Here is a 26,749-nt window from a genome sequence, read left to right as displayed (position 1 = left end):
CTTTATGCTTCCTGAACATTAAATATTTGTGGAAATCAGGAGGGCAATGAGAAGGATGGCAACAGAGGGATTGATTAATTAATTAATTAAAGAGCCAATATTTTCCTTGCTTAAATACTGTGGAACAAAGAAGGAACAGATTAGCTCTGTGTTTCTACAGCAGCCCTGTGGACGCTGTAATGGTGGGACATTCATTTGTCAACTGACACCAAAAAATGGTGCTGAAAGCACAGCCTGGTAACAGGCACGGGACAGGTGTCAGGAACTTGCTGAATAGAAAACTCCCAAAGAAATTTCTCCACTTCCTGCTCTGCTCAAGGAAAAAAAACAAACCTTGGATATTTGGGCCAAATCACAGAACTGTTAAAGCTGGAAGAGACCTTCAAGATCAGAGTTCAAACCATCACCCAGCACCAGCCCCATGTTCACCTCTAAGCCCTGGCCCCAAGTGCCACATCCACAGTTTTCAACATTCCAGGGAAGGTGATCCCAGCACTGCCCTGGGCAGCCCCTGCCAAGGCCTGAGCTCCCTTTCCATGGGCAAATTCCTGCTGCTGTCCACCCTGAGCCTCCCCTGGCCCAGCCTGAGGCCTGAGCTCTCCTCCTGTCCCTGTTCCCTGGCAGCAGAGCCCGACCCCCCCGGCTGTCCCCTCCTGCCAGGGACTTGTGCAGAGCCACAAGGGCCCCCTGAGCCTCCTTTGCTCCAGGCTGAGCCCCTTTCCCAGCTCCCTCAGCCCCTCCTGGGGCTCCAGACCCTTCCCAGCTCCATTCCCTGCCCTGGACACGCTCCAGCCCCTCCAGGGCTCTCCTGCACCAGCCACAACTGGAGCCAGCCCTCGAGGGGCCTCTCAGAGCCAGCACAGAGGGACAATCCCTGCCCTGCTCCTGCTGGACACACAATTCCTCACCCAGCCCAGGGGCCAGTGGCCTCTTGCCCACCTGGGCACCCCTGGGCTCGTGTCCAGCCCCTGGCACCGGCACCCCCAGGGCTTTTCCAGCTTTTCCAGCCCCTCTGCCCAGCCTGGAGCTCTGGGGGTTTGTTGTGACCCAAGGTGACAACATGTGAGGGAAACAACGTGGAGACACCAGGGTAAGGGAAGAAGGAGGGGCTCCAGGTGCTGGAGCTGAGATTCCTCTACAGGCTGTGGTGATGAGCACGGTGAAGCAGCTGTACCCCTTCATTCCATGGGATCTTCAGGGGATGCAGAGATCCATCCACACCCCTAGGGATCCACAGGGGATGCAGAGATCCACCCATAGGCTATAGAGATCCACAGATGATGCAGAGATCCACCCATAGGCCATGGAGATCCACAGATGATGCAGAAATTTACCCACAGCCCCTGAGGATCCACCCTGGACACTGAGATCCACCCACAACCCACAGAGATCCATCCACGCTGGAGCAGTGGATGCCTGGAGGAGGCTGTGATCCAGTGGGAGACATGGTGGAGAGAGAGGGCCTTTCCTTCCAGGCTGCAGCCGCCTGTCCTTGGAGGACTGCACCCCGTGGAAAGAGAGACCCACAGCACAGCAGTTTTGGGAGGACTGTTGGCCCATGGGGTGAATTCACATTCCAGCAGTTTTGTCAGGACTGCTGCTCCTGCTGTTAGAGTAGAGCCAAGCTGGAGAAGTTCAGAGAGAGCTGTCTCCTGTGGGAGGGACCCCATGGTGCAGCAGGGGAAGGATCCCTCTCCCTGGGCAGTGGAAGAAAATCTCAGTGATGAACTGACCAAAACCCCCATGTGCTGTGACCCTGTGCTGCTGGTGGGAAAGAGAGAAGGGCTGGGGAGGCAGACTTGTTTTTCAAGGGCTTATTTTACTTCTCATTATCCTCTGATTCTGTTAGTAATAAATTCACTTTGCAACTTAAGTTTGAGCCTATTTTGCCCTTAAAATATTTCTCCCTGTCCTTACCTCACTCACGAAGCCTTCACTAATTTTTTTTTTCCTTTTCCCTCCTTTGCCCAGCTGTGGCAGGGGAGGGCAAGGTGTGATTCTGGTGTTTGGCCAGCGTCAAAGGACACCCCAGCCATACCTGGGGAGCTGCTGTGCTCAATGGAGGTGATGGAGGTGATGGAGGTGATGGAGGTGATGGAGGTGATGGAGGTGATGGAGGTGATGGAGGTGATGGAGGTGCCCACCCCAGCCATACCTGAGGAGCTGCTGTGCTTGATGAAGGTGATGGAGGTGATGGAGGTGCCCACCCCAGCCATACCTGAGGAGCTGCTGTGCTTGATGAAGGTGATGGAGGTGATGGAGGTGCCCACCCCAGCCATACCTGAGGAGCTGCTGTGCTTGATGAAGGTGATGGAGGTGATGGAGGTGCCCACCCCAGCCATACCTGAGGAGCTGCTGTGCTTGATGAAGGTGATGAAGGTGATGGAGGTGCCCACCCCAGCCATACCTGAGGAGCTGCTGTGCTTGATGAAGGTGATGGAGGTGCGCTGGGTGCGGGGCTGCAGCAGCAGCAGCAGCACAGGCTCCAGGATCCGCGCCACGTCGCTGAGGGACAGCGCCCGGATCAGCCAGCCCTGAGCCGCCGCCCCGATGGCCCCGTCCGAGCAGTTCAGGCTGTCCAGCACCACAAACAGGGACCTGAGGGACAAACCAGCCATGCCTTAGGGTTTTAGCTTTTATAGTTTTCAAATCCTGTACTGTATCAGTGTGTAACTCTAAACTCCTCAAAGTGTTAGTTACTTAAAGCCTTAAGTTTTAGCATTCATCTTTTCCAGATTCTGAGGAATGCATGAGGATGTAACTGTAAACTTCATATGAAGTGTCAGCAAGTTCTCACCACAGCTCAGGCAGACACAACAATCCTTTTCCAGCCCCAGAACCAAGGACACCGTTGCAGTTTCAGGCCCCAAAAGTGTGAACAACAGAGAATTGATGGAGCAGTCTGGGAGGATGGGACTGCATCACCTGAAGCTGTAATTGGACAATTAACCCCAAAATGGAAATGGACCAAAACTGATAAAAGTGTGAAAACTCCTGACCCATCGTCCATCTTGGGTCCTTCTTGAGTGGAGCCTCAGCCAGGCTCTTGCACTGCCCAAGGTGAATCCTTTTAATAAATCCCTTTATTCCTTTAACTCTGTTCCAGGCAGCCTCTCAAGGCATCACTGTCTTCACATTTTGGTCAGACAAAACAATCCCTCTAGGCCTGAGATCCAAGGACACCCCACAGCCTCAGGCCCCAAAAAGTACAAACAAAAGTGAATTGTGGGGGAGCAAACTGGGGGTAAATGACTTCATTAGCTGAAGCTGTAATTGCAGCATTAACCCCTGATATGGAAATGGACCAAACTCAGAATTGTCTGAGAAACTCCTGAACATTTTCCACCTTGGGGGGGAGCCTCTGGGAGGCTTCTGACTGCCCAAGGCCTTTAATAAACACCCACTTTATTCTTTTAACCTTGTCTAGCCTCTGCTCTAGGGAGCCACTCCAAGGCACCACCAGCACCAAGGACAGCTGAAATCCCTGGAAAAAGTTAAATCAAGCAATAAAATCCTGGCAGGGAACACACCCAGAGCGTGCTCAAGGAAGCACCAGACAATGGCTCAGGTCTGCTCCCAACAGCTTTGGCCAAGCAGCTTTTCCTGGACTGAGTTCAGGAATTGTACAAGCAAGGCCACACAAATCCTCCCCTTTCTTAAGTTCTTTCCCGTTTTTATTTGCTTTCATCTCATTTTATCCCATAGGAAGTAAAACTAAACTAAGGTTTTTATTTTTACAAGGAGCTGGTGTCATTTTCTTTGGAAGGTGAATTTAATTTGCTGCAAGATAAAAAAATATCTGCTCTCCAGAAAAGCTACTCCTCCTTTGTGAAGCTCTTTCTATTTTTGCAGCAACTTCCTTCACCCAAAAAAACCACAGCATGCACAAAGTGCCCTACAAAGATTAACTCCAAGGAAGTGCAAAATGTTCCTTTTGTTCATCTTTTTTACTCTCCCTACAGATAACTCCTCCCCCCTTCAGAAAAGAGAACAAAGCATGATATAATTAAATATAAAAATGAAATGGAAGTGGAAATACCTATCAAAGGAACGATTGTGGGAAGTCACTCTGCTGCCTTGGATCTCTCTGGTCAGGTGCCACATGACAGAGAATCTGAACAGAGCTTCCAGCCTTGTCCCCTTGGCAAGGAAAAAAGGGAGATTTAGGGGAGGTTTCCAAGTTGGATGAAAATGGTATCCAGGCAGTGGTTATTGGTGGAAAGCTTCAAAGAGGTTTGCAAACTTTTATGTTGCAAAATTGCAAGGACAGAAAAACAATAGCAAAGACTGGTTGAAGTTTTATTGTGCAAAATGTAGTGAAAGCTGTTAAAGTATTATGCTGTCATTATATGAGGGAAGGAAAATAATTAATAACTGGCTCACTTAAAGTACAGCTTATTGTGAGACCAAACACTATAAAATCAAGCTAAAATAAAGTGATTTTATAGATATTGGTGGAGCTGGGGTGGGAAATACCAACAAAAACTACAGGATTTGGGCTTGAATTAAAAACTCCAGCTGATATCTAGTGATAGATTTTGTACCCAGGGATTAAATCCAGCACTAATCCCATGCTGAACAAATCCCAGGGAACTGTAAAAGCATGGACAGAGCCTGTCAGACTCTTGGAAAACACAGCAACCACGGGAATGAAGACATGGAGAAGGGAACAGCAGGAAATTTGGGAAGCACTGGAACAATTCCCCAGTGCTGGAGGGGCTTCAGTGCATCCAGGACTTACTTTATCCCGATCCAGAAGGGCCTGGCAGATGATGTCCTCACAGATATTTGCTGAGGGAGCCAGGCAGTGAAGTCTGTAGAACAATTCCACACAGGCAATGTGGTGCTCCCGAGTCTCCTTGTTCAGCTGATTCCAGAGCACACAGGCAACTCTCTAGGGAAAAAGAGCAAACAACTAGATAAAACTCTATTTATAACTAACTGTTTTAATAATAACATTTCTTTCCTGGCTTCCTGTTACCAGAAGGCATTCCCAAATTGCCTCAGAACCCCAGGATTCTATGAATTAGAGGGTCAGTGTAGCTGGGCAGTGAAAAAGGAAAAGAAAACGGACACCTGGTAGAAATCTGTTTTCTCTGAGATCATCTTCAGGACTGCAGGAGCAATGGGAGGAAGGGTGACCATCTGCAGCTTGCCAAGGAAAGGGTTGTGGCCAGACACTTTGTACCTCTTCATCCTGTCCTCAATCACCAGGGCCAGGGACTGGGAGTGGTTGATGACCTCCAGCAGGGTGAAGATGGACACGTTCTGCACGTAGCAGTCGTTGACACAGCAGCAGATCGTCATCAGGGACTTCAGCCACAGAGGGAAGCTGGCATCACCCCCTGCTCGCAAGGGAAGGGACAGAAAGGGTTTGAAACTAAGTCCTTTCAGCAAGGTCACAGGACCAAAATGAGTGCCCAGATGCCATCATCAATAGCTCATGGAACCACAGAAGGTTTGGGTTGGAATGGACCTTGAAAATGGCAGGGATGAGGCAGCCACAACCTCTCCTTGTTTTCCCAGCAGAAAGCTCTTGCAGGACCCCAATACCTACAGGATTTCTGCTTTCCCCTTTATGTTTATTCCCAACCATTATTCAGAGCTGCTGTTTTGTTTTCCAGCTGCCATTGTCACAAACAGCTCCAGAGGGCTCAGGATCCATGGATGCTCTTCCAGTAGCACTGAGGATTTATGTCATTTCAGGATTTATAAATTGATAACTGAAGTGGCTGACATCAATCCAAGCCATCTTTTCCCAAGGGAACAACGGAAGAATTCCATGTCCATGCCATGCTCAGCCATGGAGATGATGGGAATATCATCAGACAGCAGGAATATGGAGTGAGGGAGAACAGAAACCAATTTTCCCACCTCTCCATTCCCCACAAAGCTATTTGTGAGTTAACCTTCAGGCCAATAACAGCTCTTGCTAAAGCTAAGGAATGAACTGGAAATCCAAGAACAGGCCCTCCAGTTATGCAAAATTATTCTTATTTGTTACACTGAACTCCTCTGAATCCTGAGGGTTTGGGAAAAGAGATGATTTTGCCTCTTTTATGGTTTAGAGCTCAAATTTTCCACCTACACCCATCTTCCTCTAAAACATCCTTTTTTGGGGACACAACCCATGGACAGTAGGGATGGGTATCCTGAAAATCCTGAACCATGCAAGGCTGTACAGGCCAGGAGATATTTCTATCCTTTCAGCTCCAAAAGTGGAAGTTTTCCAAACAAATTTGAATTTAAAAAACTTGGCAAAACTCAGCTGCCAGGCACACTCCAGATGCTGAGGTGGGTGAGGCTTTAATTCACAATTTAGAGTGAAAAAAGGGGGTTTTACTGGCTCTGGTCTTGAAAATAGCCAAGCTTTCAGTGTTTGCATCCAAAAAATGCTCAGGAAAGGAAGTTTTTCTTACCAGGCCCCTGAAACAGGGAGAGGTACAACTGTTCCATCTCCTCCTCGGACAGGTAAACTGGGAATGTGGTGCAGTCCAGCAGCAGGTGACAAGCTGCAGAGAAAGCTTCCTTGCAGTCACCTCTGAGGGGTCCCAACACCAGCTCCAAGTCCCACTCCTCCTCCTCCTTCTCCTTTTTGTGACCAGAGCTGTGCTCAGAGAGGAGAGGAGTGGAATTCTTGCTCCTGAAGGGCGAGCCCCGGGCTGAGAACAGCTCTGAGAGCATTTGTTTCACCTGAGGCACAGTGATTTGCTTGGCATCCCAGGGACTCTTCTTCTTGTTGCCACTCTCAGGGAACCTGTAGCCATTCTCCTTTTTCTCCTTCCCACTCAGATTTATTGCTGCAATCCCATCAGGGCTCATTTCTTGGAGCTGCATCCCGAAAATGTATTTGCTGGAAAATTTGGCAACCAGCTCCTGGATGCAATACAGAGTTTTTTGGATGCTCCCTCCTTTTTTCCAGACATCATCTCTCTCCAGGGTCACCGTGGGCACCCCCAGGTGCTGGGACAGCTCTGGGGAGGAGGCACTCAGGCCAATGCCACTGTCCTCTGACTTGAGGGGAGGGAATGGAGCCTCCTCCTCCTCCTGCAGCACAGATTTGGTCTCCAGGGTTATATCCAAATCTTCCTTTGGCACTGGGCTCTGCAACAGCAATAGGGATGTGCTTAATGTGACACTGCCAACAGAGATTTAACTCAGAGAACAGCAATGAAAGAAAAAGGAGAAATTCCTGTTGGTGATTCCCAGTTGTTTATAAACAGCTCCATTCATTTCCCTTTAAAAGCCAACTAGGACCTGTATGAACCTCACACACTGACTCATCAAACAGAGGGATGTGCTCCCTTAAAACCCATTTCCCCCCAGAGCAGTGTTCCATCTGCTGCACTGTTTCTGCTCAAATGCAGGTATTTGTTCTGCTGGCAGATTTTGGCAGGCTGTGCTCGTGGGGCTGCTTTTATCCCATTTATTCCTCATTCCTCAGCATGCTCCTTTGCACACCAACAATGCCCCATTGTGTTCCACTGAAATATTAATTGAAAGCCCTGCAGACCTAGCCAGCTGTGAAGCTGGGCTGCATTTGGCAACTCCAGTTTTTAGCTACTGCATCCTGTTTCCAGAACCATTTAGATCCCATCCTTCCCAGGGGCAGAATTATAGCCCCAGGCTGAGACAAGACTAAACCCCTCCAGAGCCCCAAGTAATTCAAACAGGCCAGAACTGAACACCCAGTGAGAGTAACAAGGCAGCAGAATGCTCTGGAAGGAGTCAAAGAAGGGAAGTTTCAAAAAAATCTTTATTGTTGTACTTTAAAATTTCATAGAATTATAGGTTTGGGTTGGAAGGGATCTTAGGAATGATCCAGTGCCACTCCTGCCATGGGCACCTTCCACTGTCCCAGGTTGCTCCAAACCCTGTCCAAGCTGGCTTTGGACACTGCCAAGGATGAGGCTTCTCTGGGAATTCCATCCCAGCCCCTCCCCACCCTCCCAGGGAAGAATTCCTCCCCAGTATCCCATCCACCCCTACTCTTTTTCAGTTTAAAGCCATTCCCTGTGTCCTGTCCCTCCATCCCTTGGAAATTGTCTCTCTCCATGTTTCCTGTGGCTCCCTTCAGGTGCAATTGTCATCTAGGCTGAAGGAGAATTAGCATTTTAAATTCTGTCACAAAATCCTTTAAACCAAGAGTTTTGAAGGGTTTTACCCATATCTGAGGGGTTGAAAATCACCTACCCCATTGCCACTCCCTGTCTCGATGTCCAGGTAGGAAGGGGGCATTTGCACCTTGCTGAGCACTTTAAAACAGGTTTTTAAGGCATGAGTGAGCTCTGGCAGCCCCAACACTTCCATGTTTTCCAGGAGAGATTGCACCATGTAACTGAGCATCTGGGGCAGGTACTGAGTCTGCACCTCTGAGTAGAGCTCCTGAAATAAATAAGGAATGTTTAAAGGGATTATCCCACCTCATCCATCAGTGATCAGTGACTGATAAACCCAGCCTTACCAAAGGAATGACATCCAGCAGGAACACCAGCAGTGTGCAGAGCTCTGAGATGGTAGGAGGAGTGCTCACACTTTCCAGAGGATACCTCATCCCTGTGGATTTGCTTCTGGAGTGAAAGAAACATTCTTATGTAAGGGTTTGGCAAAATTCTGGTTACAAGCAAAAAAGCTTCATTAAAAGTGGAACAAAATACTGAACAGCTCTGAGGCAAAGGGCTCCTAACACAGCAGGAGAAAATATCCTGTCAAAACAACCTCAACTCTGTGGTATGATGAAGAGCTGATAATTTTCAGATTGCAGAATCTTCTTAAGAGTTAGAAAATGATAAAATGAGATATGTCATTGAATAGAGGGTTGGAGAGAGACCTTAAAGCCCATTTAGTATCTTTATTTTTCTTCTATAGAGACCTTTCCACTTCCCCTCCCAACCCTTTTTCCTTCTTCTGTTGAATTGAAAGGAATTTCTTTTGTTCCCAGGTTGAAATTTCCATCTAATTATTTACCTGGTTGCATTCCTGAATTATTTGTGGACACAACTTACAGATCTGGCTGGCTCTACCATGTGTGATGTCCCTTAAAAGCTTCAGTAAATATTATTATCCTGAACAGACAGCTCTGAAGTGGCATTTTTGAGAGCACAACATAAACACCTGAAACAATCTTCAAAGCATTTGGTCAGGTAATCCCAGAGGAAATCAGTGCTTAAGGATGTGATCAACAAATTCACTGTTTTGACAATTTCTGAAGCATTTTTGTTCTCTTTGATTGCACTGGAAGGGAAAGAAGAGGAGAAAAAAAGCAGATGTCAGTGAGGATTCACATCACGTGAGCTGATGGACTCTAAAATCTCTTTTCCCTTGATCTACAAGCTAAAAAATGTTGATTTTTTTTAAAAACAAAGACAAAATCATTCTGGAATAGCTGGAGCATCTTTCAGATGATGGAAATCACAAGGCTGAGCTCTGTCAGCAGCCTGATGTCACCGTGGTTACTCCACACCCATCACATGCAGCAAACTTCATTTTTATTCCCTGCTAATCCAAGAGAAATTCACTGTGTGTGGGGAAAGGGGAAGGCAAAGAAAAATCTCATCCTCTGTCCAGAAAGCCACTTTGTTAGAACCCAAAACTTCATTAAACTCCTTGTTTTGATCACTTAGCTTTAAAGAAATGAACCAGTTTCAGCTCAAAGTTGGGAATCTGTCATACCTTGCCAGGATGTTGCCACTTTGATTGTAGCTGAGTTTGAGATCAGAACCCAGGGTGTCTTTGCAGTAGGAATAAAAAGCTCTAAGAACTTCCAGGAACAGATCCCCAACAACCTGTGGCCCTGCAAGGAAAGGGAAAAAAGAATCCAGGAGTTGTCTACAGAGGAAGGGAAGAAATAATAATTTTGGTGGCCTAAACTTGGAATAATTAAAAAAAAAAAAAGTATTTTTAAATTTAACTCATTGCAATGAGCGCTTTTAAAATGAAAATATCAAAGTTTAAGTGACTAAGAATAGCAGAAAAGGTCAAAGTTAGGTTATGTTAAGTTTTGTTATGTTTGATACCTTTAAATAATTGTTGCATTGTTAAATCCATTTCTAAAGGGAGTGAAAGTCTTAATGGCTTAAGGCTCAAGGAATCCAACTTTGTGTGCTGACTGGAAAGATTAAACTGGATAATGCAGTTGAGCTAAATATCCCTGATTTAAAAGGGATTTATTATCCCTTTATTTGTACTTTGGATTAATGCAGATTGTCAGGCAGACAACCAACACATCCAGTAGGGCAATGTCTCTCCTTTACTTTCTAAATCAGATTAATCAATACATTTATAATGGAAACAACCTCTTTGGCAGCATCACTTCCCAACCAAAACATTTTTAAAATTTTGTCAAGTCAGTTTGGTTTAATTTTTTAGTGCAGAAAGGTGAATTTGCCCTTGAAATAAGGATGGGCAGAACCTCATCCTTCTGGTGCTGCACAGACACAGCAGGACAGGCATGGGAGAGGGAAGAGCATTCCAGCAGATAAACTCCAAGGAGCAGGAGGAATATTGACACAAGGGTGGAAGTGTTTCTTTCTAAGTGCCCCTCAGATGCCAGCTCAAGGCACACAATCCCAGGATCAGCAAGGTGGGAAGAGCCCTGCAGGGTCATCCAGTGCCACCCCAGCCCCAGCAGCATCACTGTGGTGGTTTGACATTAATTGACATTTAAAGAAGCCTGAGGCTGTAGTGTGTGGCCTCCAAGCTCCCCAAAGTGGAGAATTTTTTCCCACAAAAGCTCGGGGTGCCTCAATCTAAACCACTACAATCACCCCCAAACCCTGTCCCCACATCCAGACTCCTCTGGACAATTCCAGTGACTCCAAACCTCCCTGGGCAGCTCATCCCAAGGCCTGACCGCTCTTCCAGGGAAATTTTCTTTTCCAATCTCCACCCTGAGCCTCCCCTGGTGCCATTTGAGGCCATTTCCTCTCTTCCTTTCCCTTGGGACACGGCAGCAGAGCCCGACCCCCCCGGCTGTCCCCTCCTGCCAGGGACTTGTGCAGAGCCACAAGGGCCCCCTGAGCCTCCTTTGCTCCAGGCTGAGCCCCTTTCCCAGCTCCCTCAGCCCCTCCTGGGGCTCCAGACCCTTCCCAGCTCCGTTCCCTGCCCTGGACACGCTCCAGCCCCTCCAGGGCTCTCCTGCACCAGCCACAACTGGAGCCAGCCCTCGAGGGGCCTCTCAGAGCCAGCACAGAGGGACAATCCCTGCCCTGCTCCTGCTGGACACACAATTCCTCACCCAGCCCAGGGGCCAGTGGCCTCTTGCCCACCTGGGCACCCCTGGGCTCATGTCCAGCCCCTGGCACCGGCACCCCCAGGGCTTTTCCTGCTCTCAGGACACTCTGTCCCCAGCCTGCAGGGTTGGGGTTGGCACAACCCCCAGCCTGGGCTGTGCTGACCCTCCAGGAGGGCACAGATTTGCATTTCCCTCCCTGGGCTCCATCCATGCTCTGCAGGGCTCTGTGGGACAGCCAGAGGGAACCTGGAGAGGGAATTTGTTCCAGAGCAGGGCCACTGCAAGGAGCAGCCTCCTGCACAGTCCCACACAACAGAGTCAGGATTAGGACTGTGCTGGGTTTTGTTAAGTCCTACTGAGATTTGGGACAAAGACTTTACCTATTTCAGGTTTGTCCAGGAGGCTGATGAGGATCCGGAAGGGTTTGAGATAAGCCTGGTGCTGTTCCTCTGGGTCAGACTCTGGGAATTTCTGGTGCAGAATCACAATCAAGCTCTAGGAAAAGAAAAACATCACAGTGTTACCCATCAGAGACAGATTGTCATCTCATTAAGGGCTGAAGTGTTCCTATATTTGATTTTATTTAGGGCTGACTACAAATGAACTCAAATTTTCCATCCAGGGTAAACAAATCAATTCCATCTTCCCAGCATCTCTACTCAAGGACTGATCTCGTCCAGAGAAACACTTTTAAATAATTCAGGTAGTTCAGCCAAGATGCTTCCCTTTGGTTTCCTTAAGATTCCATAAGCTATCCAATATTGGGATAAATGCAGCACAGAGGCTTTGAGATAGATGGAAATGTAACCACAGGAACAGGAAGGTAGGGACAAACCAATAATTAGGAATAATTCTGGACACAGTTTGAGCTAAAATGTAAAGGATCATGAATTTCTCTGGAATATATCTGTACAAAATGAACACCAACCTCAACCAAAAGATCTTTAGAGTATTTTCCAAAGAAATACACAGCATGGTCTTCAGAAGTGGTGGAGTCTGGAGCAAAAGTGCCACCTTTAATATCAGAGCCTGCAAGAAAACAGAGGCAGGAGGAGCTCAGAGAGCAGCACAGAGCACTGAGGAGTTTCTGCTGAATTCACACTGCATTTTCCATCTTTGGCATTTCAACAACCCAAGGTCCCAGTCTCAGGGCATCCAGATGTTCAGCACATCACATCAACCAAAACCAAGGCCAAATGCAGTGGGAATCACTATTTGTTCCAGAAAAATAAGGTTAAAACAGTAACTTTTAGTCCTTTTAGTCCACTGAACCACTTCACAACAAGCTGTGGGTGGAACCAGCACCTATCAGTTACCCTGGGATTCAGAGAGAAATAAATTCACCTCTGAAGAGAAACCCTATTTTCCAAAAGTTTCATTGTACTAAGGCACTTCATAAATAGCAAATAAACACCACTTTATCTAAAGTAGCTCCAGCTAAAGAAGTGTATTTCAACTTTAAACACCAATTTTTATTATTTTTTTTTGCTCTCAAGCATCCAGAACATTGAAAAACCCTGGATTTTGCACAGTACCTAGCAGCCATGCATACAATCTCCTGTTGAGGGACATGTCTCTCCTCAGCAGTGTCTGAGTGGCTGCTGACAGGATGTAAACCAGATCAGCCCTTCTCAGCAGGATGGTGCTTTCCTTGCTGTCCTAGGGTGGAAAAGAAAGATTTTTCAGCTGTTGGTAAGCACTGAAAGGAGTCAAATTGGTGATGGGTTGGGTTTTTGAAATGGGAATATTCATGTTTCGGGGAAAAGGTAACAAAGCATCAACAGGAAAATGGTTTGTATGCTAAAAATGTCAAAGAATGTGACACAATCTCAAGGGATCTGAGAAAAGTGGGATCATGGAGTCACAGGATGGGAGGGATCTTAAAGATCCAGTGCCACCCCAGCCATGGCAGGGACACCTCCCACTGTCCCAGGAGCTCCCAATGTCCAGCCTGGCCTTGGGCACTGCCAGGGATCCAGGGGCAGCCCCAGCTGCTCTGGCAATTCCATCCCAGCCCCTGCCCACCCTGCCAGGGAACAATTCCTGCCCAAGATCCCAAGATCCAGCCCTGCCCTCTGCCACTGGCAGCCATTCCCTGGCTCCTGGCAATTCCTGCAGCCCTTGGCAATTGTCTCTCTCCAGCTTTCCTGGGGCTCCTTCAGGCCCTGCAAAGCCACCCTGAGCTCAGCCCAAAGCTCCTCCTCTCCTTAAGACTTGAAAATCCTTCCTCCACCCTAAACACTGCCTGTGCTACAGGGAGGTGAGGAAACAATGGGAACAACTTTTGTTTCAAGGAAGATTTTCTTCCCTGGTCTTTACCAGAAATGACTTCATGTGGACAATTCTAAATTCTAAAATCCTACTTGAATAAGCTCTGTATTTTTTCCACATGAGGTGCTCAGGCCTGAATACTTCAAGCACATCCCAAACATCCCCCAAAAGCTCCTGTGAGATCATTTCTTCAGCCTTGGAAGCTGTAAAGAATCTGAGAAGCAGCAGTCTCCTGCCCTCCTCAAACTGATGGGGCACAAGAAACCCCAAAATTCACAGATTTGAAGGTTCAAAATTCAGCCATTTGGCAATAACAGAGGTGGGAGCTGGGCTGCTTGCACAGAACACACCTTCCATGGGAAAATCCCATAATAATCCCCTTACCAAAGCTGTATAAAATGGGAAAAAGAAGAGGATTGCTTCCAGAGTGTTCCTCTGCACAAGGACATTGGAATCCAGCACTGACACACACAGAGATTTTATCTGGAAAAGGAAAACACAATATTTTATTTGATTTTGCAATCAAATGGGAGGGAAAATAAGGAAATTTGGCTACCTATGCACAATATTTTGTTTAAGTAAGAGGATAATTACAATTTAACTCCCGCACCCAAAGTGAGTTCAAACAAATTTTTTGTGGCTATTAAAAGAATTGTTAATATTGGGTTTGTAACAGCACAGAATGTCCCAGAGTTACAAGATGTAAAACCTCCCAAAATGAAGATATTAACCTAATTAGCCTTACACTTATTCCATCACTCAACACAAATTACTCCCCACAGAAGATTTCCATTTAACTGGAAAAATAAAAAGACACAAAATTTCAGAGCAGCAAACACTTTGGGAAGTGCACATTAAACACTGAAACCAGAAAAGCTGCTCTTCAAATTAAATGGATGAAGCAATTTCAGAGCACGGACCTTTCAGTCTCTCCTCTCAAAATATTTTTAATTGCATGGCATCCTAATTTAATCCAGAGAAAGGGTTTATGGGGTGGAAAAATGAACTTACTGTGAGTTTATAATCAGTGCCAAGCATGAATTTCTGCTGTTTGCCAGAGAGTTCCCTGTTGATGTGGCTGACAACGAAGAGGGAAGCAGGGAGCCTGATGGAGGGGCTGCCCAGGACACTGCCCCAAAGAGCTCCATAAAACACCTCCTGGCCCATCAGCAGGGACAGCTTCACCAGCAGAGCATCTGTTCTGCACACACAGAAAGAAAAAACCCCTTTGCTGGCTGATTTTGTACCACAGAAATGGAATTATATAGAGCTGACGTCGTTTATTTGATGTTTTGCAGCTTTGTGTTATCAGGATTCCCCTTTATCACAGAATCTTGGGATGGTTTGGGTTGGAAGGGACTTTAAAAATCACCTTATTCCACCCCCTGCTATGGGCAGGGAACCTTCCCCTATCCCAGCTGGTGATGGATGAATCTCATTTTGCAAAAATAATCAAACCCACTCAATTCTTTGTCACTAAAACAAAGTCTCTGTTCACACACTGGAAAATTCTCCAGGAAATATTTGCAAATATTAAGCTCTGGCCAAACAACTGCAGCACCTCTGACTGCAGAATGTTTATTGTCAGAGGTGTGAAAAGATAAATTGGAAGTCATTTAAGCAGATGCTGAAGTCTGAAAGCCAATTTTATCAGTCTGACAGCTGGAAGTTATCCCAAAAACTCCTACTTTCAAACCAACAGGGTTAATTTTTAAGGCACTGGATGAAGAAAAAGAAGAGATGGAATCCTCTGGATCCCTGAAGTGTCCCAGGCCAGGCTGGAAAGGACTTGGAGCAGCCTGGGACAGTGGGAGGTGCCCCTGCCATGACAGGGCTGGGCTTTAAGGTCCCTTCCAAGCCCAAACCATTCTGGGATTCCACGAGATAAAACAACAAATTGCACACAGGACACCTTGAAATGAATTCCAGCCCATCCCACTGCAAATCCCGTGACTGGAGCACATTCCCTGCTAAATAACATTTGGTTATTTACCATAAAGGAGGAATTCAAACCTCACATGAGGAATGCAAGATTGAGAGAAGAGGAAAAAGCCCAGCTCAGAAGAGGAAACACCTCCCAGTGTGATGTTCTTTTCCATTTCTTTATTAAAAAAAATCCCTCCAAGCAGTTTTCCTTTTCCATTTTCTGTGTGAGTGCACAAAGGCAGGGAAATTCAGAGCTGGAAATGGTGTCTAGGCTGAAGCACAAGCTCAGCACTTTGTTCACTTTCAGGAACAGCAGGAGATGGATTAATTTTAGTCCTCAATATTGAAGGTTCTGAAAACACTCAGTGGAGAGCTTCTCATGGAAAAAGAATTGAAAATTAACCTAACACATCTCATGATGAGATATTCTTACCACAGAATGATTGCAAGGAGTAAATAAAAGAAAAACTCCCTCCTGTAAATTTAACAAAAAACCTCATGAAGTTAATTTCAACATAAATATTTCCCCAGATTTATGAAATCTATGTCAGCTCCTGTCAGATCCTGTTTGTTCAAGGCAAAGAGGAAAATGATGCCATCAAAAATAGGGAAAAAAAGGTGTAAAACAAGAGGTCAGATCTTGGAAGTTCATCTGCAGTTCCCATTATCTCCCTGCTCCATGTTTTTGTCAGATTATACAGAAATATTGGAAAGAATTCAGCTGCTCTCTCATGTTACAGGATTTAAATAGAATTTATCTCCAGAGCAGTGGTCTGGGGAGTCAGGGGAATTATTTAGGAGGAGCTAAATTAGAGTAGCTTTAAATTAAAAAAAAATAAAAATTAAAATCTAAATTAAATTGAATTTAAAAACGTAATTTATTTTCTTTTATTATTTCTCTCAGCATTTCTATTTTTAACCATCCTTTTCCTCATCTCTTTTTTTAACTCTTCTTTTCCTCTTCTTTTGGAATGAAAATAGAGGGGAAAAGGTTTAAATTTTGAATTAAATTAAATGTATTAAAAATTAAATTTAATTTGAATTAAAAAATAAATTTAGAATTTTTTATTCTTTTCTCTCAGCATTTTTATTTTTAACCATCCTTTTCCTCTTCTCTTTTTTTTAACTCTCCTTTTCCTCTTCTCTTTTTTTTAACTCTCCTTTTCCTCTTCTCTTCTCTTGGGATGAAGATAGAGGAGAAAAGGTTTTTCTACTTCAGCATCTTTCCAGTTCCCACCATTCATCCCCTTTTAGAAGCTCTTTTATTTATAGAAATCTGACAGAAACTTCTTGAGAATTCCCTAGAAAATCCAAATCCTGGCTATTGCTTCAATGAATATGGAACAATTAATATTACCTGTCATAAATTTCTGATCCTTCTTCCAAGCCAGGCAGCAGCCCAATGACAAAGGCCTGGAGACCAGGCAGGAGGGATTTTTGGAGAGGGAGAAAATATTTCTCATACAAGCCAAGGAGAACAGGTCTCACTGACATTGCTGCATTTGCCAGCAGAGGGAACAAACCAGAGCTTTGAATAAAAAAAAAATAAAAAAAAGACAAAAGAAGAGTTAATTAAAATAGATTTGAGATGGTTATGCCTTAAAAAAAAAAAAATCAAATTGCCTGTACAAAAATAAATCCTTGGTGAGCTGTTTTGTGCCTTAGAGAAAAAAATATAAATAAATCCAATTACCTGTACAAGAATAAATCCTTGGCAAGCCATTTTGTGCCAATGATTTTAAAGATTATTTCATAGGTTTCTAAAGCCTTTAAGTGCACCCCACTGGGCAGGGCTGGGTGCAAGCACTGGGATAATCTTTTACTGATGATCAATCTTCTGGGCAGCAGAGAATATTTCAGGTTACTCTGCAGAGCCTGGGGGAGAAAGGAGAGGAGAAGAAACAGTTACAATGTGAAATATCAAATATCTCATGGCTGTTTATTAAATGTTGAGAAGAGTTTTAACTCCTAACTGCATTCGGTTCCAGCAGAACTCTGCAGCTGAGCTTTTATTTGGGATCAGCCACGGGAAATTTAGAAAAGCCTGCCCTGAGTCTGCTTAGAGGAAGGAAAAGGAAGTCAAAAACCAGGATTGGGACAGGGTATCCTTATCCCATCTCCAGGGGAAAAAGGGAATTGACAAGAAAAGCAGCTCAGCTTTTAGGGAATAAAGAAAGAATTAAAGATTTATCTTCTCTCATAAATTCTCACTTCATGTATGGAATCATGGAATGGGTTGGAAGGGACCTTAAAGATCATCTTGTTCCAACACCTTCCACTACCCCAGGGTGCTCCAAGCTCTGCCCAACCCAGCCTTGGACACCTCCAGGCATGAGGAAAACCTGTGGACTTTCCAAACCAAACCTTCCAACCAAAGCAGAGATGATTAAATGGGACAAAACCCTCTGATCTGGAATTCTCTGTGGAATTCACTGAGCTGAGGAGCTCGCTGCAATCAGGTGCAAGTTCAAGATGTTTAGGACAGGGAATACCTCAATGAGATTTGCTGCCAGGCCAGGTTTTAGTTAAAAATGTGCCTCCTTTCTTGGGAAAGGTGACTCCTTTCCTTGAGCCACCAGAGCATTTCAGCAGGAAAATAAAGAAGTTTTCTCTTCAAATCAGAGACAAAAAGAAAATTTGCCAGCCAAGGGCACTTCAGGCTTTGTTTAATGTGCAAACACAAATATGTTCCAGAGCATGTGAACATTTGGGATATTTTCAGGAGCAGGTAAATTCTTGTCTCTTCCCAAAATTAAATCATGGTCTCATCCTATGGAATTATTTTCAGCTTGAGGTTCTTCTATTTTGCTTGGAAAAGCAGCAGAAAGTGGAATAACCCTTCCTGGAATAAACCTAAAGCAGGCACTTAACCCTGAGCACTCCTCAGCAGGAAGGGGAGGAGAGAAAATCCACAGCTTTTAGTAAGAGCAGCTGGCAGGAATTTTACTGGGGAAGGAAAAAAAAAACCAAAAGGTTGAGAGTTTATAACAACAGCAAACAGAAATGTCACCCCATCCTGGCAGATATCACTTAGAGCCACTTCATTTCCTTCCTTCCCTCCCCCAGCATGGGCAGAGCTGCGTTTAATGGATGAAAAAAAAAACCCAAAATCCAAAAAGAAAATATTATTTCACATATTTGTGCAGTTACCTTTTTTACACCTTTTATATTTGAGCCATTCTCCCATGTGTTACACGAGGAATATTATTTCAACATTAAAAATCTGAAGAGCTGTAAGAACTTTGAAGATTTCTGGAAAGCTGGACTTTGAAACTTTCTATTTATATTACTTGGCATGTATTTGCCCACACCCTCTCTGTATATTTATAGATATAAAAGGAGTTAATTACAAAAAAGCAGAGCAGTGGTAAATATTTTCCCTCTCAGTGCTCAGACTGAACAAATACCATCTTAATATTCCAACAATTTGAATTTAAATATCAGAAAATGGAAACCTTTTTAATTAAATTTCGCTGTTTATTAAACATTAATAATGTTTAATGAATTATAATTTTTTTTTTTTTTTAATTAAAATTTGCTGTTTACTACACAGAAAATCAGCTCCAGCACAGAAATAATGGCACCTCAGCAAATCCCTGCTTTGGCTCCAACATTTCTTAAGGATTTGAAGGAAATATGAACTCCCTTCCCCAGCCACCATTTGAACATTTAAAATCATGGAATGGTTTGGAAGGGAATTTAAAGATCCAGGGATGGGCAGGGACACCTTCCACTATCCCAGGGTGCTCCAAACCCCATCCAAAATACCCTTGGACACTCCCAGGGATCCAGAGCTGTGCCAGGTCCTCCCAGCCAGGAATTCCCTCCCAATACCCCATTTATTAAAAATTCCCAGTTGTTCCTGATCTCCCAGCAGATTCATGGATTTTAAACCCCATTCCAACATTTCAGAAGGCTCTAAAGAGCCCTCCCAGCAAGCCCTGGCTGCTGCTGCTGTGCTGGAAGGTTCAGGCTCTTCCCAGCTTCCCCAGAATTGCAGATCCAAGGATTTTAAAAGGTTTGAAAGGCATTAATTAGCAGAGGGATCTCACTGAAATAAGAGTGAGGTGGTAAGAGACAGATTTTGAAATGTTAATTAATCTCCTCCAGCTGACAGGCAAAGTTGAGAAGTTGGATTTTTAAATATCCTGAGCTTCCACAAGAGAAAAAAAGAACAAAGAATCAGGATCCAGGAATGCTGGAATGATAACTATGGCTGGTAGAGGTGAATAAATTCAAGATCCCACCCCACACCTGTTTTTCCAACACTAAGGATGCTCAGAATTTCTCTGAAATTGAGCTATAAAAATACAGAATTGTCTACAAAAGGAAAATTGTTATTTTTTCCACCTGTGCCTTAAAATTAAACCACAGGCACAGGAAAAGATTTGCATTTCCTCAGTTCCTGGTTTAATTTCTTCTGCACTAGAAATCCGTTAAAAATAATGATAAAACTTTATGCAAATCAAGTAAGTATTTTTATTTCCATCACTAGAATTCCAGGAAAAGGCAGCACCAATTTTTTAAGATTATCTTCAATTAGGAAATACCATAATTCTTGTTTAAACAACAGTGGTTGTGAGGAGAGGGGGAGAAGAAGAACCTGTGATTCTATTTTCCACTGATTCATTTTCCAAGTAAAGAAAAAATTCCAAGCAGAGCTTCAGCTTCCATAGAAATACCATGAACAGAATTAATTTTAAAGTAGGAGAATTAATTTTAAAATTGACTGTAAGGAAAGTAGCAGCTGGAGTTGTATTTAAAAAATGGGGGGGAGGTATAAAAAATCCCCAATCCTGAGGATTTGTCCATTGAGTTTGGGGAAAAAAATAAAGGAACTTCTCAAAAGTAGAAATAAGATTTGTCTTCAGCATAAATCTGTCACTGAGCCAGCAGCTGGTATAAAACCCTGCATGTCTGAGTTTTCCTATGAAGCAAGTGCTTAATTAATGGCTGCACTCATTAAATCACTTTTCAGAAGAATCCTCCTCATCTCTACCTCAAGAACAGCCAGATTGGGACACTGAGCGTTGCTGTTCAAACCATGAATGTGCAGCTGCAAGGAGATTTGGGGTTTGTTTTCCTTTCCCCTCCAAGGATTTGGGTGAGATCAGGTCCACCTCAAAGCTTCTGAGGCAAGAAAAGCCTTCAGAACCAAAAAGTCCCAGATTTATTTTCTGTTTTGTTTTTTTTTTAATCGCTTTGAAATTGCAGAGTAAAGATTAAAACTTGGATTTACAGAGTTGTGTTATATCCAAGGATAAAAAGCAGTTTGAAAGTGCTCTTTTAGAGCAAATAATATTAAAATTCCTGAATGGATTGGGCTGGAAAAGACCTTAAAGACCATTTTGTTCCAACCTTTGCCATGGCAGGGACACCTTCACTGTCCCAGGCTGCTCCAAGCTCATCCACACTGGCCTTGGGCACTTCCAGGAATCCAGGAGCAGCCACAGCTGCTCTGGGAATTCTGTGCAGGAATTGGGAATTCTCACCACCACAAATTCCAAGGATTTTTTAAAACCACTCCTTTCCTTGTTTCCTTACAAAACCAAAATCCAATATTTTCTGCTCCTCAGTTCTTCATTTTGCCAATTGTGTCATTTAATTAATAATTCCCTACACCCAGAGTTGAAATTGATGGAAAACACACGCCTGGAATCTGGATGAATGCAAACTGTGCATTTGGATTTTCCTACCTTCAGCACATTTTTATCCTCTTAATTGCCTGAAGTTCCCCGAACATTTTTGATATATTTTCTATTTGTTTATACTCTGAAAACAGTGACAGGCATTTTGGATATATAAACAATGTTAAAAGCGCCTGTTTCATTGACAAATCCATCTATTCTGAATCACCAGCTATTTTTAAGTTTAAAAGCAACATCCCTCCACCCCAGTAGCTTTTTTATCAAAATATGAAAGTGATTTCTCACTGAAAATGAAGCTGAATCCTCTTTAAAACACTGAAATCCATATTTACTGCCTGTTTCATCCACCTGTTTACATCTGCCTATTTATATTCTTATTAGAAATATTACTTTCCAACGTTTCTCATTTCCCATAATGATCTATTGTACCCACATTATCCAAAGTAACCCCCAAAATCTTTCCCTTAAAAGTTTGGGGTGTAAAATAAATGAGCAAATTCTGCCAATTCTCTCATGCTCTCACCTGCTACCTGCAGCTTTTGAACTCTGAAGGGGAGATTCATCTCTCCTGACCCCAGAAACTAAAAAAAAACAGCCCAAAAAAACGGGTAAAAGTGCAGTAACTCCTCAGGCTCCCCATAAAACCCACGAGGAACACACACAATTTTAGGACAACATTCCTCTGACCTACTTTAAGCAAGAGATGAGTCACAAAACAAAAAAATAAACCCCTTTATTCCTCTGCCTGTCTAAAAGCAATTCAAGGTGAAGCTGTCTGGGCTGAAGTCATGTCAAGTCACATAAAGCTCACCTCACTGAAATGATAAAATCAAATCTCTGCAGATCTACAAACTGAGCATTCAGATGTTGCTTCCCTGGTTCTGAAAGTCACCAGAAAATACTATTTAGAGCTGTAGAAGCTACAGAGAAACTCAAAAACAACTTCCAGTCTGTCCTGAGTAGAATCATTGAGGCTGGAATAGATCTTAAGAATATCAAGGAGCAACAGAGAAGCAGCAGAGTTGTTCCTTTTCACCAAGCTCCATTTTTTATCCTCATTTTTAAGGAACAAGAGCCTATCCTGCTTTTTCCAGACCTTGGATTACCTGGAGGGTGACACCTCTGAGCTTTATGGAAATAAGAGAGTGTTTGTGTCTCAACAGTGCCTGTAGGAGAAAAAGCCTCAAAAAATATTACACCCATATGGGCAAGAACAGATTTCACACTGCTCTGGAAAAGAACTTCAGAACTTCTTGATTTCTTGTGTTTTGTCCTTCCCTTTCTCAGCATTTTCATGTGTGACTGATCTCAGCTATCCCTGCACACAAGTGACCCCCAGGATCTTTAATATAACCAGGAGTGGTTTGTAAAAACCATTTTATCACTGATCTCCTTCCTGCTCACCCACCTCCACCACTGACTGCAGGAAAAATGAGGATTTTCTGTCAGAACCACCTCCCCCAACCCTGATAAAACTCAACAATGATATTTATATTTGAGGCTGTCAGAGACCAAGCAATCCCAGGTGTTCAGGGAATGGTTACTGACATCTTATTTTCCTTTTGGCACCTTCCCCTGCCACATCCACCCTGATTTTCAGAGAACAGACAGGGATGAACACTGGGAATGATTTACTCCACCAATTCTTAAGCTCCTAAAAAGATTAAATCCATAAAACCCCGGAGCAGATGGACTGCTAGATCAGCTGAAAGCTTTTCCTTTGGTTTCTGCTCTGCTGCCACAGATTTTGGCAATTCTGTACCTGAATAAGGCTCAGGTGTGTGCTCAGCAGTTCAGTGTTCATCTAGGTCAAGATAAAAAGATCAAAGCCTACCTCTCACTCTCATTATTTCATATTTTCCCTTTTGAGAAGAACATTTTGAAGGCCTCTGATGAGAGCCAGATTCACAATGAAAAGGCAGAAACGTGGAACTTCTGTTCCAAAACACTATTTCAAATTTCCCCAAATCCAAGGGGAGGGCACAGCCAAGTCAATGTGACCTTTAAATAAAAGCTTTGACTCAGAAAATATTCTAAAACTTGTCACATTCTGTTTTGTAGAAAAGCTTTTTAGCTGCTTTAGAGTGAGGGTTTCTTTGATGCAAAAATTAAATTAACCTAGCAGCATTAAGACAGCAGATACCATTTGCAGGAAAGCTCTGCTGGTTTCACCAGAATTTCTCACATTTATATTAAAAAATACTGACTTAGCTCCTCCCATTATTTTTCTTGAGTGAATTTTCAATTTTTCCAAGCGCTGGAAGTGACAGAAAAGTTCATAACAATACAAATATCACCAAAAAAAAAGATAAAAATTCCCCTCACACTGTACCTTATTGAGTTTGCCAAGGGAAGAGATCAGATCTGCCCATTCACTGGATGATTCAAAGTTCCTCAAAGCTTTCTCAATGGCTGAAGAATAATTCCTGTATCTGTAATCTCCAAGTAAATCCTGCTCTTCTGGATCCATCTTGGCTTCTCATAGCAAGGTGGAACCTCCTGGTAAACTAAAACATGCAAAGAGTTACAAAAATCCCCCAGATTTCAGCTCTGCCACACCTGAGATAATAAATATGGAGAAGCACTGACAGCTCAATAAACAGGTCACCAGATCAAAATTTCAACACAAAACTAAAAATAATTCCCTGACAAAACAATTTGACTCCCCACTGCTTCTTCCAAAAGATTTTCAGTTGCTTTTTCCTCTTTCTGGACTGTGTTTTTCCCTTCCACGCACGTGGATATCACAATTTGAGGATTCCAGAGTTTCCCTCCAAGCACTGACAGGGAGCTGGAGTTGCCTTCATCCCCTGTGCTCTGCAAGGTCACCTGGAGCATGGAATGGGAAATATTCCCTTTCCAGAGGAATCCTGCTCAAGGGCTCTCAGCCTGCAGCAGAAGGAGCTCTCAGAGCTCTGCAGCTCAACTCGGCAGCAGCAGATGCTCAAGTCCAAGTCCAAGGTGTTGTGCCAAAATGCCAAGCCATGCATTATAATCTTCCCTGTATTCCAACAAAACATATCCATCTATTTTTATGTTTCAAAATCAGCTGTTCAGACCTGATTTTCCCATGTTTTGCAAGGCATTTAGGTTAAAAACTCAAATACACCTGGTTTAGAACAATGGAGTCCAAGCATGGCTGGATTTTTCCTACTTAAAAATCCTTCCTTCTCTCCTTTGCTACCTCTGACTCCAGTTCTGTTAGAAAACATTAAAATATTCTTCTAGAATAGTTTAAATGTGCTTAGGTCAATCCCTGCTGCATCACTGATACAGATATCACAACTCTGTAACAAAATATTTTACATTTCTGAAGGGCATCTGCATTCAGTCTCCTGCTGTTAGGACACAAAAACCCAAGCCATCCTCCATGTCCTTTAAAACATTAAATATGTTGTAATAAACAACTTTAACTCCATCAATAGAAGGGTTTTGGTAGGAAACTCTCAAAACCAGAAAAATGCTGGATGAAACGAAAAAACAGAAAGGATTTTAAGTGCAGGTTTAAGGCACCTTTGCACTCCCCTGAGCAGGACTGAGGAATTGCCAATAAAACCACTCTGTGCCAGATCCACCTCCATGGAAAAAAATAAAATTATCACACAATGCCATCAGGGCCAGACTGGGTTGGTTTGTTTGGCTACAGAGAGGATTTAATTTTGTCTTTATCAGGATGTTTGCAGTGCTTCTCACAGCAGAGAGAGTGAAATCAGGGAATAACATTTATCTGGGATCAAGCTCTCCTTGTTCCAAAAAAAAAAAAAAAAAAAAGAAACAAAGTCAATCCTCCCATAAAACCCAACAAAGTGGAAAAGCTGCAAGATACTGTCAGCAAAAATTAGGAGTAATCTGATACAAACACTGGGCAAGAAATGGAAGCCTATTTCCCTCATCTCATCTAAGGATCTTAAACAGGGGATTGTTTCTGCTCCTGAGAACAAAGCAGGAGCTGGGAAGTTTTTCCAGCAGCTCTCTGCCAAGGGCTGCTGCCAATTCCATGAGGAAGAGATTTGTCTGGATCACTTAGAATCAGGCAGCTGGTTTGCTGACAGGACACATCAGCTCTCAAGCTATTTAATTCGGATTTTTGCAGTGAAAAGACAGGTAAATAGTTGATTTCTACCCGGGAAAGCAGGGATGGAAGTCGTGATTTAGTGTGGATTGATATTCCTGCACCTCAGCTGCGAGATGTCAGCAAGGTTTGATAAAATTCGATAATCTAAATAAGGTAAATAGATCTTGTTTGTGCTCGGACACCAAGGCAGGAAAATAAATAATAATATAAAATAATTTAAAAACCGTACAAAACCCAGTGACCTTTAGGCACGTAACCCAAATCCCAGGTCACAAATTTCCTTAGTAAATCCTGATGTAAATAATTATTCAGCTTCCACCACTGATGGTGCCAGGCTCTTTTCAGTGGTCAGGACGAGGAGCAATGGCCATAAATTAAAACAAGAAATTCCACCTCACCATAAGGAAGAGCTTTCCATGGAGGTGGCGGAGCACTGGAACAGCTGCCCAGGGAGAATCATGGAATATATCGAGTTGGGGAAGATCCATCAGGATCATCCAGTCCGAGCTCTGTCCCTGCACAATCCCCCAACAATCCCAATCCCCGGAGCTCCGGGCCGTGCCCGTTCCTTGGGAACGCTCCTGTCTGGAGCCATTCCAAACCCACCTGGCCACCCTCCTGTCGCTGCTCCAGGGGAGGGTGATCCCCTTTCCAAACCCTGCCATTATGGGATCCTGGCACTGTGTCCTGGGCCAGCGCTGCCCCCTCAGCCGGGTCCCCTCCCGTCCCGTCCCGTCCCCTCCCCGCCACCGCGTACCTGCGCAGGGCCCCCGCACCTCCCGGGGCGCCGGCGGCGACGCGAGGGAGCCCGGGCGGAGGCGGCGGGGCGGGAGCGGCTCCCGCAGTCCCTATGGAGAGCCAGCCCTAAGGAACACCGCCCTATGGAACGCCGGCCCTACAGAAGCCCGGCCCTATGGAACGCCGGCCCTATGGAACGCCGCCCCCGCCCGCGCCGCCAGGCCCACAGCGGGACCGCACCACCGAGCGCCGCGCGGGGAGCGCCGAGGCATCGCGGTGCCGGAGGGCTCCAGCTGTCTCTATAAGCCGAGGCCGCCGGCGTTGTCACCCGCTGTCGTTGTCACCCGCTGTCGTTGTCACCCGCTGTCGCTGTCACCTTTCTGCCGGTGTCACCCTCTGTCGCGTCGCGCCACAGCCCGCAGCGCGTCACCTGCCTCCCCCCCCCCCGCGGGGAGATGGTACAGCCCGGCGGGCGGGCCGGGGCGCTGAGCGCCCCCTGGCGGCGCGGGCGGGGACGGCGGCTCCGCGCTCACCCCGCGGCCGCTGCGCACCGGGAGAGACCCGGGAGAGCACCGGGAGAGACCCGAGAGAGACCCGGGAGAGACCCGGGAGAGCACCGGGATAGACCCGAGAGAGCACCGGGAGAGACCCGGGAGAGCACCGAGATAGACCCGAGAGAGCACCGGGAGAGACCCGAGAGTGCACCGGGAGAGACCCGGGAGGTACCGGGAGAGACCCGGGAGAGCACCGGGATAGACCCGAGAGAGCACCGGGATAGACCCGAGAGAGCACCGGGAGAGACCCGGGAGGTACCGGGAGAGACCCGGGAGGTACCGGGAGAGACCCGGGAGAGCCCCG

At 44.9% G+C, this 26,749-nt stretch overlaps 1 protein-coding gene and 1 long non-coding RNA gene across 3 annotated transcripts in view; one reads left to right on the top strand and one right to left on the bottom strand.

Annotated features, from left to right (window-relative positions):
• DOP1B (DOP1 leucine zipper like protein B) overlaps positions 1–26,370 on the bottom strand; it is a 41,153-nt gene extending 14,783 nt beyond the window's left edge. The window contains exons 1-18 of one of the 2 annotated variants that reach the window (XM_058859747.1): positions 25,911–26,370; positions 23,411–23,585; positions 17,124–17,305; positions 16,788–16,958; positions 14,516–14,705; positions 13,889–13,987; positions 12,769–12,892; positions 12,162–12,262; positions 11,614–11,728; positions 9,673–9,793; positions 9,115–9,234; positions 8,465–8,570; positions 8,194–8,385; positions 6,420–7,104; positions 5,077–5,345; positions 4,742–4,894; positions 4,040–4,140; positions 2,408–2,598 (exon numbers count right to left, since the gene is read on the bottom strand). In XM_058859747.1, the coding sequence (XP_058715730.1) occupies positions 2,408–2,598; positions 4,040–4,140; positions 4,742–4,894; positions 5,077–5,345; positions 6,420–7,104; positions 8,194–8,385; positions 8,465–8,570; positions 9,115–9,234; positions 9,673–9,793; positions 11,614–11,728; positions 12,162–12,262; positions 12,769–12,892; positions 13,889–13,987; positions 14,516–14,705; positions 16,788–16,958; positions 17,124–17,305; positions 23,411–23,548 (3,058 nt within the window). In that variant the 5' untranslated portion in view covers positions 23,549–23,585; positions 25,911–26,370. The remainder of the gene's footprint in view (positions 1–2,407; positions 2,599–4,039; positions 4,141–4,741; positions 4,895–5,076; positions 5,346–6,419; positions 7,105–8,193; positions 8,386–8,464; positions 8,571–9,114; positions 9,235–9,672; positions 9,794–11,613; positions 11,729–12,161; positions 12,263–12,768; positions 12,893–13,888; positions 13,988–14,515; positions 14,706–16,787; positions 16,959–17,123; positions 17,306–23,410; positions 23,586–25,910) is intronic. The other variant, XM_058859749.1, reaches the window with a different exon arrangement.
• Positions 535–2,489, top strand: LOC131590116 (uncharacterized). Its single transcript, XR_009279979.1, has 3 exons — positions 535–2,073; positions 2,137–2,325; positions 2,371–2,489. It is a non-coding gene; the product is annotated as an uncharacterized LOC131590116 (long non-coding RNA).
• Positions 26,371–26,749: the final 379 nt, after the last annotated feature.

Source organism: Poecile atricapillus, chromosome 1, assembly GCF_030490865.1.
Source record: "Poecile atricapillus isolate bPoeAtr1 chromosome 1, bPoeAtr1.hap1, whole genome shotgun sequence".
Lineage (NCBI taxonomy): Eukaryota > Metazoa > Chordata > Aves > Passeriformes > Paridae > Poecile > Poecile atricapillus.
Note: the sequence above shows the minus strand (reverse complement) of the source record. Positions and strands in the feature narration are given on the sequence as shown.